This window comes from Cibotium barometz, chromosome 7 (assembly GCF_041138505.1).
Source record: "Cibotium barometz isolate CiBa-2024 chromosome 7, ASM4113850v1, whole genome shotgun sequence".
NCBI lineage: Eukaryota > Viridiplantae > Streptophyta > Polypodiopsida > Cyatheales > Cibotiaceae > Cibotium > Cibotium barometz.
The window spans coordinates 22,677,946-22,694,780 of NC_141052.1; the positions used below are offsets into that span (position 1 = coordinate 22,677,946).

A 16,835-nucleotide genomic window follows, 5' to 3' on the forward strand; every position below is an offset into this window, starting at 1 on the left:
TCCTTGGGCTCTGCATAAACTGGCTAACTAGCCCCACTACATAACTCAAATCTGGGCGTGTGATAGTCATGTATATGAGACTACCAACCATCTTCCTGTACATAGAAGGATCATCCAATTCCTCGCCATAATCAGCCCGCAACTTTACATTTTGCTCCAATGGTGTACTCATAGGCTTACACCCTGTCATGCCATACTTTGCCAACATATCCAATGCATATTGGCGCTGTACTAACCAAGTACCTGCATGATCTTTCACCACTTCAATTCCAAGGAAGTATCTCAACTCACCAAGATCTTTCATGTCAAATTGCCCACTCAAAGCTTTCTTGACATGCATCACATCTGCACTATGATCACCTGTAATAATCAAGTCATCCACATAGATGACTAGTAAAACAATCCCATGCTGTGTCTTCTTCACATAGAGTGAAGAATCTGCTGTAGAAATCTGAAAACCAAGTGAGATAAGATATCTGCTCATCTTATCACTCCAAGCACGTGGTGCTTGCTTTAGACCATACAATGCCTTTTTCAACCTGCATACGTGAGTAGGATATCTAGGGTGTACATACCCTTCTGGCTGTGCCATGTATACTTCTTCTTGTAGATCTCCATTCAGAAATGCATTCTTAACATCCATCTGATGCATTTCCCAGCCATTAGCTGCAGCCATAGCAATGATTGCTCTCACTGTGCCCATCTTAGCCACTGGACTAAACGTCTCATCATAATCCAATCCTTGGGTCTGTGCATAACCCTTTGCTACCAATCTTGCTTTATGTCTCTCAATAGAACCATCAGATTTGCACTTCACTTTGTAAACCCATTTACATCCAATAACATTCTTGTCCTTTGGTAGTGCAACCAAGTCCCATGTATCATTATGGACCAATGCGTCCATCTCTACATCCATTGCTTTTTCCCATACATGCTCTCCAATAGCCTCTGTATAGCATGTAGGTTCCACATGCTTCACCATAGATGTTATGTATGCATAGTGCATAGCAAAATCTCTATATGTCAACCTGTCAACAGGATATCTGACTCTCTGGGATCTCCGCAATGCCTGCGGGTCACTCTGTACACCTATAACTCTAGCATGTGGTGGCACATATCTGTCCTGCCTAGCACCAGGTGTGCGTAAAATAGGTATGCCAAGCTCCTCATCCAAACTCTCAGAACTAGATGACTCATATCCTGTGATTCCAATTCCTTCAACTTTCTTTTTGCCTTTATCCATAGCACTACTCCCAGTGCTTACACTCTCATGCCTCAAACGTCCTGACCATGGACGTACACTGCTACTCTCAGCTTCTGCTGGCCCAGACATAGTAGTAGAACTAGAACTTGCTTGTGGTGGCAAGTTCACATGAACATCAGCCTCAAGTGACTCAATAACACCCTTATCTTTTGCTTTATACCAACTAGCAAGCTCATCAAACACCACATCACGTGAGATGACCACTTGTCTAGTTTGTGGATTATAACACTTGTAGGCCTTTCGATCCTGTGCATATCCAACAAATATACATTTCTCTGCCTTAGGATCCAACTTCCTTCTTCTTTCATCAGGCACATGCACATAAGCTATGCATCCAAAAACTTTAAGATGTCCAATGTCTGGCCTGTAACCTGTGAGCCGCATCTCTGGCGTGCTTCCATGAATGGCTGCTGTAGGTGTTTTGTTCAATATATAAACTGCAGTAGCACATGCTTCTGCCCAATAGTAATCTGGCATGCTCTTTCAATTAAGAATTGCCCTTGCCACTTCACATATAACTCTATTCTTTCTCTCAGCCACACCATTCTGCTGAGGTGTATACCTGCATGTCAACTATCTTCTTATTCCATGCTTCCTCAAGAAATGCTCAAAAGCTTTTGAGGTGTATTCACCACCTCCATATGTCCTCAGACATTTAATCCAACAGCCATACTGCTTTTCTGCAAAAGCTTTGAAATCCATGAATTTTTCCAACACTTCACTCTTCTCTTTCAGAAAGTATATCCATGTCATCCTGCTAAAGTCATCAATGAATGTAACATAGTATAAACTGCCTTTGATAGATGGGTTTTGTGCAGGACCCCATACATCACTGTGTACTATCTCAAGTGGCCTGTTACTCATATTTCCTTCTCTAGGAAATCTCAATCTTTCCTGCTTCCCAAACTGACAGGCTTCACAAACATGCATATGTCCATCATATTTGAACCTAGGCAAACCATTGACAATGCCTCTTGTTTGCATGTTCTTTAATCTCTGTATATTGACATGGCCAATCCTCTTGTGCCACATATTAATATCCTGTACCACATTCCTGCTCTTTGAGAACATGGCTGATTTTAGCTCAGGAATTCCAGCATCCAGCTTAAACAGTCTTCCTTCTTTCTTGCCTTTAGCAATCACTCTACATCCATGTTTGAAGTCTTCAACGAAGCATCCATGCTCATTGAATCTAACCTGTAATCCCTGTTCTACCATTTGACCAACTGAGGCCAAGCTTTTAGTGATCGAAGGCACATACAACACATCTGACATAGACTTTGTCTGACCATTATGCATGACCAATGGTACACTTCCAACATGTGTAATGACATGCTGGGTATCATCACCTGTTTCCACATAGCCTTTGACATCCATTGGCTTCATGTGCTCAAACCATTCACCATGACATGTCATATGGTTTGATGCTCCTGAGTCCATATACCATGTATCTTCATTCTCAGCATTTGTTGTCATAGAACCCACAACATGCTTCATGGCAAACAAATGATTTGCAGTTCCATCATTGCTACTTGATGCATAGTTACCACCATGTTGTGCATAGTTTCCACCATAATGACCACCACGTTGTGCTCTTCCCCCTCTCAAATCATTCTGTTTACGGAAACAATCTATCGCCATATGACCATATTTGCCACAATAATGGCATTCCACATCTTGCATAGAATTTTGTTGGCCTTGCCAACGTCCTCTTCCACGGGGGTTACCACGACCTCTTTGAGGTGCATATCCGCGACCACCTCGAGCACCATATGAAGGCTGAAAATTCTGTTGTGGAGGCCTATCCTGCCATCCACGACCATTACCACCACGTCCACGTGATGCAAATCTCCCCCTGCCTCTAAAGCCTCTATGCGAGTAGAAAGCCTGATTTCTGCCATCATCATGGCTAGTAGATGCATCCAGAAATGAATCACTGAGCTTGATTTCCTCAACCAACAAGAGTGAAACCAACTCATCAAAGTCGGGGAGACCTGTACTCCTCACTGAGATAGATGTATCAAATGATTTGTATTCCTTGCCAAGACCACGCAAGGTAATATCCACCAAATCATCATCAAGCATGGGGGCATTTATTGTGGCCAATGCATCTGCAAACTTCTTCATTTCTTGCACATAATCATGTATGCTCCTTTTATTCCTTTTCACATTGTGTATCTGCTGTCGCAATTGAGACTTGCGAGCACTCGTATGTGTATCAAACATCTTGACCAAAGTATCCCATGCATCTTTGGGATTCTCAGCATCCTGAATGTGTATGAGCATAGCATCAGAAATGCATATAGACAAATAATGCAGCACTTTGAATGCTCTATGAGCAATAAGCTGCTGCTGTGTAGGTTGCCAAGGTAGCTCAGGCTCAGGCTCAGCAGCTGTAATGAGATTCCAAAATCCTTTTCCTTTCAAGAAGCTCTTTATCCTGTACTTCCATGCCTCGAAGTTCTTCCTATCTAGCTTTTCACCAACTATCTGAACTGGATTATCCGACATGTTGCTCAATGCGTACACCTTCCGCACACTTCAAATCTGTAAATGAGCCTTCCTCAGCTCAACCACACTCCAATGAATGTTCCAGATACTCCAAGATAGCCAACAAACTCCAAATTTGATGTAGAAAATCTACCTGTAATCATCCGAGATGAACTGACTCACGCAATGCGGGATACCCTGAATTGACATGCCTTCCAAGGCTCCAAATCGCAATGTAATGGTGCAATCAAGTATAGGAAACTTGCATTGACACCTAATGAACCTCAATGTTGAGTATCAACTCCATCTGACATGTGTAATTATCAATTTTTGAAAACCCCTTTTTCTGTTTTTGGAAAAATCAGAAAAACCAGAAAAACCAGTAATGATTTGGCTCTAATTTCTTCAATATTTGACCAAATTGAGCAACCAGGCATTCATTGGCTTAGCAATAGTGTCCATCAAGTCCATGTAAGAGAAATTTGTCCAATTGTAAAACACCAAAGATTAATTGCTCGATTAAAATGCTCTGTTTCTTTGCAACCAGTGGACAGCCTGTTTTAATCAGCTCATTCCTAGCTCAATTAGGCATCATTGACCAAACAAATCACATAGCCCTCTTCTCCAAGATGTAAAGCATCCAATTTCTAAAACAATTGTGGAAGTAATCAAGCACATAAGTGAAATTTGACCTCTTTGTGTGAAAAATACCAGAAAACTGCCCTGTTTTCTCTGTATGGGCTGCGCCGCCTGCAAATCAGGGGTTTGGGAGTGGTTGTAGGGTTAATTGATGATGGAGAATAGTCCCCAAGACACCTAGGCATATGTGTGACCCATCAATGCTTGGATTTTTGCAAAAAACTCACTCCAAATGCTTCAAATTTGGGCTTCTTTTTCACTGTTTTGTGAGAGCTCAAAAAACCAGAATTTTCACTCAATCAAATACATCCAAATTGCTCCAAACTTTGTTCAAGGCTTGCACATGGGTTGCCAATACATCCCTCTTTGACAAATGCATATGTCTTTTGCCAGAATCACACGTATTTCCACCATACATCAATGTTGCCAAGCTTTAATGGAAAGCTTCAAAAACCAGAATTTTGCTTTGCTTTGATTTGCTCTAAAATGCTTTGCTTTTGCCTGTTTCACCTGCAATCTGCTCAAGGATGTTTAGAAGACCTTACCCGGTAGGCCAAGCTTTCAGATCTGATAGTATTTGGTGTGCTCCAAGCTTCACAGCTCCAATGGCCAGCTTCACAGCTTCTTTTCACAGCTTCTTCTTCTCCCTCTTCACTCACTCACTCATAAACCCTAATAAACAGCACAAGGCTCTGATACCATGTTGAAAGATCGGTAGAGGGGGAGGAGACACACACACAGGAACAAACCCTAATGTCTATTGCAAACCCTAACCATAGAGGGAAGCCATGTCCACTCTCACACAAAGCATAATGCACTAATCCATAATCCACACAACACACAATGAGTTGTGTCCACACTCTACTAACCCTAGCTAATGTCCACACACTATGACCAGCTGGACACGCGGTCATTTATGTCTCACACATGTTCCTACCTAATCTGCCAGCACATAGCATAGCTGGCTCACACTGACATCGAGCTTGAATCTCAACAGCCCCTCTCAAGCTCATGATGTACTGCCGATGAAGATGTAGATGAGCTTGGGATATCAAGGCTCTCAACAGTACCCAGTTGCCCCAGATGATCACTAAATAGATCACATCGGAATAGTTTCCCCAAGAGAACACATCTCTTGGTTAGTAAAAAAAACAATTGAAAAATAGATCTCATCACAGTCTTTTATTTCCATTGTCATTTGTAGCAATCCATGCAACCAAAAATTACATACATAAGATCCTACATTTACCTCTCTAATATATGACTCCATGCATCAGACAATCTATTCAACCACATCTGCAAATCTACTATTTAGAGAAAGGCACTTACATGGCAAGGAGTAGATTTACCAAAACTTATAGCCTCAGAGGATGGTAACGGCCATTTTCTCTCTGTGGGTTGATTGTAGCCAAGTGTTCAACATGCCTCATTACTAACCACGCTGACCTCATTTTCAAATTTTCTCGTATCATTCATGTTGCAATCTTGTTCTCCCTGTCCGCCCCATTCAAACCCCATTAAATATCACCGCTCCAATAGCCTAAGAAGGTATCAATACATCCAATGTTGCTCTCCTTCATCCCCTTCAACACCATATCCCACCACCCATCTCCATGCCTAGTCTCTCGTCTACATTCTATCACTGCTATAATCAGAGTGCTCTCTTCTGTGTGACTTGGCATAATAGAAGACAATAGAATGCTCAATGGGGTTTGCAACCTAGGAGCCCTTTATTGACTTTGGTAGTGGGTCTCTCCGTCTCAATGGCCTCACCTCTCTCCCTTATAATGTAGTAACATGTATCACTTCTGAGATGATCAACTTTTCAAGTGAAGTAACACTTTTGACAACCTCAGTTGAATCCAACAAAGGGGGGTGGCTGATTGGATGCACATTGAAGCGAGTGAGCAAGAGTGAGGGTGATGAGAGGCTTGGCTAGTGAGGGAATGAGAAAAGGCAGTGGGGGAGAGGGAGTGAGGATTCTGGCACCATTGATGTTGGTGGCCAGACAGTTGGTGAGGATGGTAATTGAGAGCGTTGCCAGTATTGTTGCAAGTGGTGCATCCTCCTTGTACCAAAGATGTCAACTCTACCGCATAGCAATCGTACCTTGTGCACATGTTGGTGCATTTGGACCCACTAGTCTGGAAACGTTGGCTACTCCTCCCTAGGTTTCTCAGATAGTTTCACACATGTGTTGGTTTTGGCAACAATTGTATGAGACCCACCATTGGTCTGGGGGGTCTACATCATACAGAGGGAGAGCACGTGAGGGGGGGGATGGCTATAGGACTAATCTTTCTACCACATTGTGCTTATAAGAATGGCCCAAGGCCATTCTTCCATGGCCAATTTTGATGTATTTTGCATGGATGTGTAGAGATTGGCTATTCTAAAGCACACCATGGATGGAAGAATGGCCCTAGGGCCATTATTTCAAGCATACAAGGGACTTTTATATACCATTCTCCATTCCGCCTTCCCAAACAACTTGGCCAATCTTGCGGTCCTGTAGAGCAACAGAGTGCTCCTTAAACTCCACCCAGATGCCAGTCTTGCACACCTCATGCACTAACAACAGATGAAAACCAAGAGCAGGGATGTAAAGAACACAAGAGGAATGCTTCCCTTGACTGGTGGGTGGGAGAAGACGACACGGTGGGAGAAGGAGGTCTACACAGCATGGCAATTAGAACTGACGTTTAAGGGAGGAGGGCCCAGTGTGATGAGGTTGGCCGCCGGTGGAGAAAAAAAACAACAAAACAATTGTGGTGGTTGGTTGAAGACGTTGTCCAAGAGGGGTCTAGCCAATTTCTTCCATCATTTTTAGGCAATGGGGTCACCCTGAGCTTTTCGATGCACAAGGAGGAGGACCTATTGGCCAACGAAGAACCAAGGAGGCTAGATTGGTAGCTTGCTACCTATCTCCTCCAGAGGTATATATATATATATATATAAGTTTATAAAGAGGTTCTCACGCGAGCTAAAAAAAATAGAGATTTTATATCTTTCCTCCCTTAAAGAAATCGAGATGTCCTCATCTTGACAATCAGTAAGGAAAATCTTAATACAACTAAGATTCATCTTCCCACGTAGCGTCTTTTGTTCAGAATTCCTTCCACTAAATTAGATGTTCCCTAATGAATTTATTTCTGAGAGTCCTTTCTTTAGAGATAAGGATTCTAATTGGTTGAGTTTCCAAAGTGCTCTGGGCTGGCATAACAATTTTCTCAACATTGGCCTTCTTGGTATCTTTACTCTTTTGTCCTTATTTCTCTGACACGTTAGGTATTGTGTGACATACCTGAGTACATCCTTCTTCAATCCCATTCAAAAGAAACTCCTTTGTAGAATATTCAGCATCATCATATGTCTTGGATGACTGGTTGATGGGAGTTTCCTTGAAGTGTATGCTATTGGCTTCCTTTCTTGTAAGAGGACTCCACTGCCAGTTAATCCACTAACATCAATGACTACTACAAAATTTGTATCAAGATTCAGTAGGTGAAGGAAGTTGTGAGAGCCCCTTGATTTTGTTGAAGCTTTGTTGATACTTTGTAATCCAAACTACCTTTGTATTTTTTAAGAATCTTGGTTAAAGGTATGGCTATCCTTTCATAATCCTAAATAAAGATACGGTACCCCCGAGAAATCCTAAAATTTCCTTGATGTTGTAGATGGTTGTGGTAGCTTGGTTAAAGGTGTGGCTATCCTTTCATAAACCTAAATAAAGATACGGTACCCCCTTGTGATACCGAGAAATCCTCAAATTTCCTTGATATTGGACGGTTGTGGCCATTTCACTATATCTTGTACCTTTGCTAGACCTAATGAGATTCCATCTTTGGAAACATGGCCTTTGTCTTCCACCAGCCAGGTCTTCTTCCTCTACATCGGTGTTGGCTCCTTCTTTCTCTCGTACTCATCTGTAGTGCTCTAGGCCACCCTCGTGCTCCTATAAAACCTATCCTTCTCTCGACAATGACAGCAACCCCCTCTTCTCTACGATGTCCCCCCCCTCTCCTCTCGTCTCAGTGTGAAAGACCTGCCCCCATCTCAGCTTGCCCCCTCGCTATAGCCACCTTCTCACCACTCTCTCTCTCACTCACCCTCACATCCTTGCTAGCCTTCTCGTGGCTTCCTCTCTTGCTCTCTATGTCTCACGGCTCTTTGTCACTCCCCCACAGTAGTAACCTCTTCCTCTCTCTCCATCACCCTTTTGTCAACCCCTCGACTCTCCCTCTCTCTCCCTCACCCTTCCGCCGTCAACCCCTCACTGCAAAAGTCTCTCACTCTCTCTCCCACTTACGCTCTCCCCCCCCCCTGACATGCTCTCCCTCTGTATGGCATAGAGCCACCAGACCAATGGTTGGTCTTGTACAATTCTTGCCAACATGAACACGTGTGTGAAACTATCTGAGGAGCCTAGGGGAGTAGCCAGCGGCGGTTGACATCTTCAGTGGACAAGGAGGATGCACCACTTGCAACAATACTGGCAACGCTCTCAATTACTATCCTCACCAACTGTCTGGCCAACACTAACGTCAATGGTTCCAAAACCCTCACTCCCTCTCCTCCACTGCCTTTTCTCATTCCCTTGCTGCTGCTAGCCAACAAGCCTCTCATCACCCTCACTCTCGCTCTCATTTCAGTGTGCATCCAATCAACCAACCCACTTTGTTGGATTAAACTAATGTTGACAAAAGTGTTACTTCACTTGCAAAGTTTATCATCTCAGAAGTGATACATGTTACTGCATTGTAAGGGAGTTGTAAGGGAGAGAGGTGCACTATTACACGATGCGGGTTGATTTTTGACATTTGTTTTGACGGTTTTGAGCATATAAAAAATCCGTGAAAGCGTCCATATGCACATCGATACAATACCATCGATATGTACGTTAATATACACGTCAAAATACGGTCGATATAAACATTGAAGATTAATGCTACTTTTCGACCACTATTTTGACACTTATTGGGACACTGGTTTCGACGCTAACAACGACTACTATTGCAACCCGTATTTTGATGTTGACAACAACGATGCATTTTTTATGAATGTTTTGACACTTATTTTGACGCTTACGTCGACAGATATGCAGGTTTTATTTATTTTCTAAATAACGGTACACCCAGGTGCAATCCTGGGTGTACCTGTATACCTGTTCTCTATAATGAAAGGCCATGTAACTTAAATTTTTATTAAGTAACAAAAGTTACATAGCTCATAATGGAGCCAACAAAAAGTATACAAAAAGAGGCATAGAGCCGACAAAATGAAGTATGCTACTAGAGGCCCAACTCCTATATATAGCTCATAATCATCATCGTTGCCCTTGGGGTTTAGCAATAGTCCCTATAAAAGAGTATCCAAGGGACAAAACTTAGAAATGAAAAGTGAGGAAAAAACTAATTTATGGGTGGAAAATGTAGAGGTTTACCATATTCATCATCTCCGTCCGATTCACATTGTGGCCCTCTTGCTTAAGTTGCTCAAGGAGGGCATACATCTCGTGCAATAGGGCGTACCTTTCCTCTGCATCGCAGCACGACCGACCACTCTCATCTGGAAGCATGAAGAGACATAGAGCTGACAAAAATAAGTACACCAGTGGAGGCCTGACTCCTATACATAGCTTCTAATCATCGTTGTTGCCCTCAGGGTTTGGCATTGGTCCCTACAAAAGAGTATTTAAGGGAAAAAACTTAGAAATGACAAGTGAGGAAAAAACTAATTGATGGGTAGAAAATGTAGAGGCTTACCATATTTACCACATCTATCCAATTCACATTGTGGCCCTCTTGCTCAAGTTGTTTTGAGGAGGGCATATGTCCCATGCAATAGGGCGTACCTTTCCTTCGCATTGCAGCACGTTGACCACTTGTAGCTAGAAGCATGAAGCATGAGTACTTATTTAAAAAAATTTAATGCCAATTATGCTAAAAAAAATAAGTGGTATGTGCATCAACACTTACAAAGTAGGTGTGGAAAGCATCCCACCACCGCTTCCAAGATGGGAGCTCCCTATGCCGCCCATTCACTTCACTTCCTGTAGCCTCCTCCTGCTGCTTATATCTTTGGAGATTTGCACGGTGCTTTCTAAACTCCTCTTCCCAAATCTCTTGTGTGAGCAATTCTAAGGCTTTTGTCCCCCTGACTTTACCTTGCGTTGTGTGATGTCATTGCGCAAGTGCTTCATCACATTCACCATGTGATCTTTTATCCATCTAGGATGGACCTCTTCACTACCTGGTGCTAGCATAAAGTCACTTTTGATTTGATTAACGACTTGTTCCTTCTTGGCCTTATCAAGTTTATGCCATATAGTCATGTAGCTGCTGTGAGCAAAGGCTACATAGCATAAAGTGGATTTGAGACTTCATCTTGTTGCCAACGTCATCTAAGACCACATTTCAATCCACTACTTGATAGGAGGAACAAGCCGGATTGGAGGTAGCAGGATTTGTGTCAAAGCAACGGGATGAGCACGAGTGTAATGTCTCCTCACAAACTGGCAATGGGTGGGCACTCGCAACGGCGCCAAGGGGAAGAAGCGTCTGCGGAGTCACCACCATGGAAACAACCTGTAATAATCTTGTCTACGACATGACTGGAAGTAGTCAAGCGAGCTGTGGGGTGGGGTTTGTGTGATGTGCCGTGGAGTGTCCGAGGGCATGGCCTATGTAGTGGTGGGCTGTGCAGAAGTGCGATACTGCTTAGACAAGCAGGGTGGATAGTTTCCTTTTCGGATGATAGCTTTTGAGGACTTTCCACATGCTCCCCACTATTAAAGACAAAGGAAAATTCTCTTTTACAAGAAGAGAAGGATAGTGACAAGATGGAGGGCTCCCCTTCCACTATAACCACCTACTCACAGATAACCACTCCTAACTTGACATAAACAACATTCTAGATGGCCTACAATAATGCCCCATATCTCTTTGCATAATCCTAAACCCGGCATGATGTTGCAATAAACATGAGGTTGCATGAATAAGAGATCTTACCTCGACAATGTAAAGTCGAAGGAGAGGACAACAATGCAAGACCTACAAAACATAACATGAAAAAAAGTGATTAGTTACACATTTAAACTTCATGCATACATACCCTATTTTGCATAAGGTGTTATACATAAGCCTATATGCATAAAGGCTATGCATAAGGGCTTATACATAAGCCTACACCCTAAGCCTATTGCATAAACCCTAAACCCTAAGCCTATACATAAACCCTAAACCCTAAGTCTAATGCATAAGGGCTTATCCTATGCATAAGGCTTATGTATAAGTGTATTGTATAAGGGCTTATGCATAAGCCTATATGCATAAAGGCTATGCATAAGCTTGCAAGAAGCCTATGCAAGCTCTATGTATAAGCTTCATGTAATCTTGCAAGAAGCCTATGCAAAATCTATGCATAAGCTTCATGCAAACTTGCAAGAAGCCTATGCAATGGTGGGGGAACGGAGAGGACACAATTAGAAGGTGTATATTAGAGACACACATTAAAAAAAATTGAAACAAGAAAGGGATGGTGGAAGGGACAAAAGAGAACCTCCAATTTTTTGGAGAGGGCAAGATTTTTTTTTTGAAAATGCTAATAGTGAGGTGCTGCGGTTTTGTTAAAAATCCCTAGCGTTAAAATAGTCATCGAGACAGGTATCGAAATAATTGTTGATATAACTCTCGATATAACCATCGATATATACGCGTCAAAAAAAGCATTGAAATGCGCATCGATAGATTTTTTTTAAACGGTTATTTTGACACCTATTTTGTAGTATTATATGGTAGTGATGTGTGTGAACCCACTTATGACCTCCGGGGTACTTTTTCACTCACTAGGAGGTTTTTTCCTTGTGTTTATGTACAACAACCTCTTATCTACTCATTTTGGGGTGTGTATACTTATCTTTTGTATCTGGCACACATTTGTTTATTGTAATCTCGTGTTTGTGTGCTCTCAAGATTCTCTATCTTGTGTGTGCATTGATGCAACCCTAACCCTAATTCCAACATATTTTGATGGCCACTGACGTTCATTTTTTAATTCCTTTTCACATTCAAATTGTGAATTTTTTGGCGGCTCGACACCTTTCCAAAAAAAACAAGAATATACCGACTAGGCCATGCATGAAGTATAAAAGAAGCTCCACATCCCCCTCATTTGGACCTCAATTCACATGCGTATTCAACATACATGGAGCCCGTGAGATAAGTGCTATGAACCTTTCAAATTTTATCAATTTAGAGAAGAAAACATTGTGTCCCAAAGTTGAAGAATTTGCAACGATCATTCCAAAAAATGGAGCGTATATCCAGTAAATCACTTGTAACATCTACTTATTGTCCTCAATGTTTTCCTAAACAATAATGAACTAGTGGATATCCAACCTCAGTGGAGAAAAAGAGCAAGGGAAGAGGCAACCTCGATGGGATTGGAACACAAGCAAGCTTTTATGGACTCGAATCAAGTTCTAGATCATGACATGGTTGACATGATAGATGCCTTGCACGACACAAGCACATAGTAGAAGATCATGAAGTAGAAGACATTAGACGATGTGTGGAGCATGCTTCTCAAGAGGAGAAAGAGAGCTACATAGGCTTTTCCATCTACCACTTTACCACAGAGCACATGTTTCAGTTCTCTGGACTTGCCTCTCCATATTGAACTTGCAATCAATATATGGGTGGTATGATACGAGCGTTTCAAAACTTATGGGGTATGTGTCCCTTCCCCTCTCTATGTTTCACATGCTTGTATTAATGTCTTGTCTTTATCCTTTACTATTTGTTCTGCTATATGTAACAGGTTATTGAAGGATCAAATTCTACCAGAAGACAATGAGACGCCTTGGCACCCTGCCTCCTCACTGCTTTCAGCCTCTTGCAACTGCCGCTCCAGCACAGAAATTCTGTTCTAAAGACTGGGACTCCTATTGGCTTCATGCAATAAATTATCTTTTTGGGATTGAAGCCGCACCACTTGCGCTTTTCAAGAGTTGAGATGCAAGTAGCTTGGGCGCTAGCTTGAGGAACATGGTGGCAGAAGTCTACGGTATGCTGAAGAAACCGCACAACACTTTCCAAGTGTGTGGGTTGGAGCTCATACTGCAGGGTTTCACAGGGAAACGGAAGAATTGTGGTCACTACCGCATCAGTAAAGACTATGGTACCCACCTTGAAAACTAAAACCGTCGGTGCTGTGAGCTGTTCAATTGCCGCAGGCGCATCGGTACTGAAAGGTTAATAGCCGGCACAACGACCGATGCCATGCTCACCAGTGACCACTCCTGAATCTGTTGGCGCCACCGGTGTAAAGCAGAAACCCCCTTTGGTGACATTGCGACCGAAGAGCGCACAGGGGTACCCACCGGCACAGTCGCAGCAGTAACAGAAACAGTGACTTCACCCCATTCAGTATCACATGCAACTTCTGCATGCAAGCGCTTTTGGCCTCTAGAACTGTACTGGCCACCAGTACTTCATCGGAAAACAGTGACTTCACCCCGTTCAGTATCACTGGCAACTTTTGCACGCAAGCGCTTTTGCATGCAAGCGCTTCTACATGCTACATGCAAGCGCTTTTGGCCTCTAGAACTGTACTGGCCATCGGTACTCCATCGGAAAACAGTGACCACCCCATTCAGTATCACTGGCAACTTCTGCATGCAAGCGCTTTTGGCCTCTAGAACTGCTACTGGTGGCCACCACCGGTACTCCATCCGAAAATAATTATTGTGACTAAAGCACTGGTAGATAATGGAGCCGAAAAATGACAGGAAGGCCGAAGAGAAACCAAAAAATTAGCGGGTAGAGGGAACAAGATCTGTAATATTTGACCCACCTTTGAGTGTACTACTTGCCCTTTCTGCACACCTGAAAACAGACCTCCTGGGCCTCAAATCGAATTCGGTCCTTCAAAACACGAGCCCAAGAAACAGGCCCGAAATTAGAAGTTTTGATCAGAACTGTTTCACCTTGACTGACACTGTATAAGTCTTTGCCTGCACCCAAATGGCTTCTAAAAACCATCTATAGTACTCTTTGGCTGCCAAATCAGTGCGTCTTGAAAGTTTATACTCCCTCGTGATTTTAGGACCAAACTTTGCCTCCATCTTGGCTGCGAGGATTGCCACCGTTTTGCGGTAGCACAAGCTCCGTCGATAGGGCAAGTGTAGCTTCTGCTCAATGTATTGCACTGTGAGCACCACCGCTACATCCTATAGAGCCACCATATCGCCAGCAGCTAATTGCCATAGCAAAGGCAATGACTGCGGGTGTACCTGCACATGCTCCTAATCAAAGTTGGAGTAAATGCAGATGCACTTATCGGTGAGCCATGCATCAATAGCCGGTTGCTCGAGATGCACGATCGGCGTGATCGGCAAAAACTGCGCAAGAGAAGCAGTCATGGCTGCTACAGAAGAAAAGAGTGCGAGGAAGAAGAGCAAAAGGCAAGCAGAAAAGTAAGAGAAAAAATAGAATGCTTTTCCACAAAAAGGAGGGAGTTTGTGCATGCAAAACAACGACCACTTTTTGATGCATGAAGATATGACACCTGGAAAAAACCAAGAAAAATAAATTGACAAAAGCCGCCCTTGATGTGGAATGACTAAAACCATCATGAAAGAAATTTTATTCTCCTCAGAAATTGAAAAAGGGCATTGAAGAGGAACCGCCGGAAAGTAATGACGCATCTGAAACCCATTGACACGGGAGAAGAAAGAACTTCCCCATGAAGATTTGCGAGGAAATAAGAAGTGGGACCGCAAGAAGCATACACCCAAAACGGCCCGGTCCACCGCACCTTAATGCACGAAGAAAACACCAGCACTAATTACCCTCTTTGGAAAAATTTCTTCTTCAAATGCCGATCCACTTGCCACTTTCTGCGACTTTGAATTTCTTGCACCCAATAAAAGCTTTTTATCCTCCCTTCATCTAATTCCTGGATGACCTCCATCCTGTATGCCAATGAGTCCTTTGGTAGTAATCTGTCCATATTCGCAAGGTGCAAACTGGGAACCACAAATTCGACCGGTGTGATGGCCTCCATGCCAAAAGCAAGTTTGAAAGGTGTCATCCCAGTTGCCACTTTAAACACTATGTGTGGTAAGCCCAAAGTGCCGTTGTTGGCAGCTTCACATCCCAATCTGTCCGATGAAGACTTACCACTTTAGTCAGAATGCGGATTATCTACTTATTGGAAGATTCTGCCTACCCATTTGCCTAAGGGTAATACGGGGACGATTTGCGACGCAGTACAAAGTAAAACCCCGTCATTCGTTTGATGACTTTATTAATAAAATGACCGCCCCGATCACTGACCAATTCCACTAGACAGTCAAACTTGGTAAAAACATCCTTAAAGAGACACTTTGCCACCACAGAGAGTGTAGTACTATCCCGCAAAGCCCATGCTTCTACCCACTTCGTACAGTAATCCATGGCAGTAAGAATATACCTGTTCCTAGTTAAAGCCACTGCAGGTTTGATTGGACCTATAAAATCCAGACCCCATTTCTAAAATGGCTCCAAAGGAAGAATCTAATGGAGAGGCATTCGATCCCGTCACTGGGACAGTTGTCCCATGCGTTGACAAACATCGCATTGCCACACAAGCTGTTGTGCATCCGCATGAACAGACGGCCACCATAATCCACTTTGTAAGACCTTCTTCGCTATGATTTTTCCTGAGAAATGCCCACCACTGACTCCGCAACAATGGGCTTCCCACAACACTGACTCCTGCTCATGGGGCAGGATGCACCGCAAAACGATGCATCTACAACTTTGCGATAATGAGGTTTCCCCATACAGACTTCAAATGACCGGCTCCGCAAAGCAAGGCGCCGCCGCTGATCCCTGTTTAAATGAGCAAGCATCTCACCCCACTAGAGATAAAAGAAAACATTTCTTCATACCAGGTCCATGGAATGCTCGGAAGAGGTGCTCCTTCCTCTGCAGACTGGACCCCCTCCACATTTGGCTGAACTGCAAACAGTGAAGCATCTAGAAATTCATCATCCACGCCGAGTGCTGGCTCCCCCAAATCCAATCAAGAAAGGTAATCTGCCACCACATGGATGCTGAGCAGCAGGGTGATGGATGACTTCAAAATCAAGAAAGGTAATCTGCCACCACATGGATGCTGAGCAGCAGGGTGATGGATGACTTCAAAATCAAATTCCTGTAATAATAGAACCCATCGAGCCAATCTACCTATTAAATTTTGTTGCCGCACCAAGTAAAGAAGAGCAGAATGATCCACATGGAAGAAAAATCGACGGCCCACAAGATAGTGCCGGAACTTCCGCACAGAGTACACCACTCCAAGGCCTTCCCGCTCTATAAATGGAATAATTCTTTTCAGCAGAAGACAACCGGCAAGACTGGCATAATAAATTGGGCAAAACCATCCCGCAATCTGC

The 16,835-nt window shown here is 43.2% G+C and overlaps 1 protein-coding gene across 1 annotated transcript; it reads right to left on the bottom strand.

The window, feature by feature from the left end:
• Positions 1-15,241: 15,241 nt before the first annotated feature.
• Positions 15,242-15,852, bottom strand: LOC147636789 (uncharacterized). The gene is made up of 2 exons (XM_086800967.1): positions 15,647-15,852; positions 15,242-15,557 (listed from the first exon to the last, which is right to left on the bottom strand). The coding sequence occupies exons 1-2, from the start codon at positions 15,850-15,852 to the stop codon at positions 15,242-15,244; spliced, it is 522 nt and encodes a 173-aa protein (XP_086657093.1).
• Positions 15,853-16,835: the final 983 nt, after the last annotated feature.

What these genes read in the sequence shown, in the direction of transcription:
- LOC147636789 (XM_086800967.1), bottom strand. Translation starts at nt 15,852, where the DNA reads ATGGATTACTGTACGAAGTGGGTAGAAGCATGGGCTTTGCGGGATAGT. An exon ending in CTGCGTCGCAAATCGTCCCC is followed by an intron (nt 15,558 to 15,646) that starts GTATTACCCTTA and finishes TTCATCGGACAG; the next exon opens with ATTGGGATGTGAAGCTGCCA.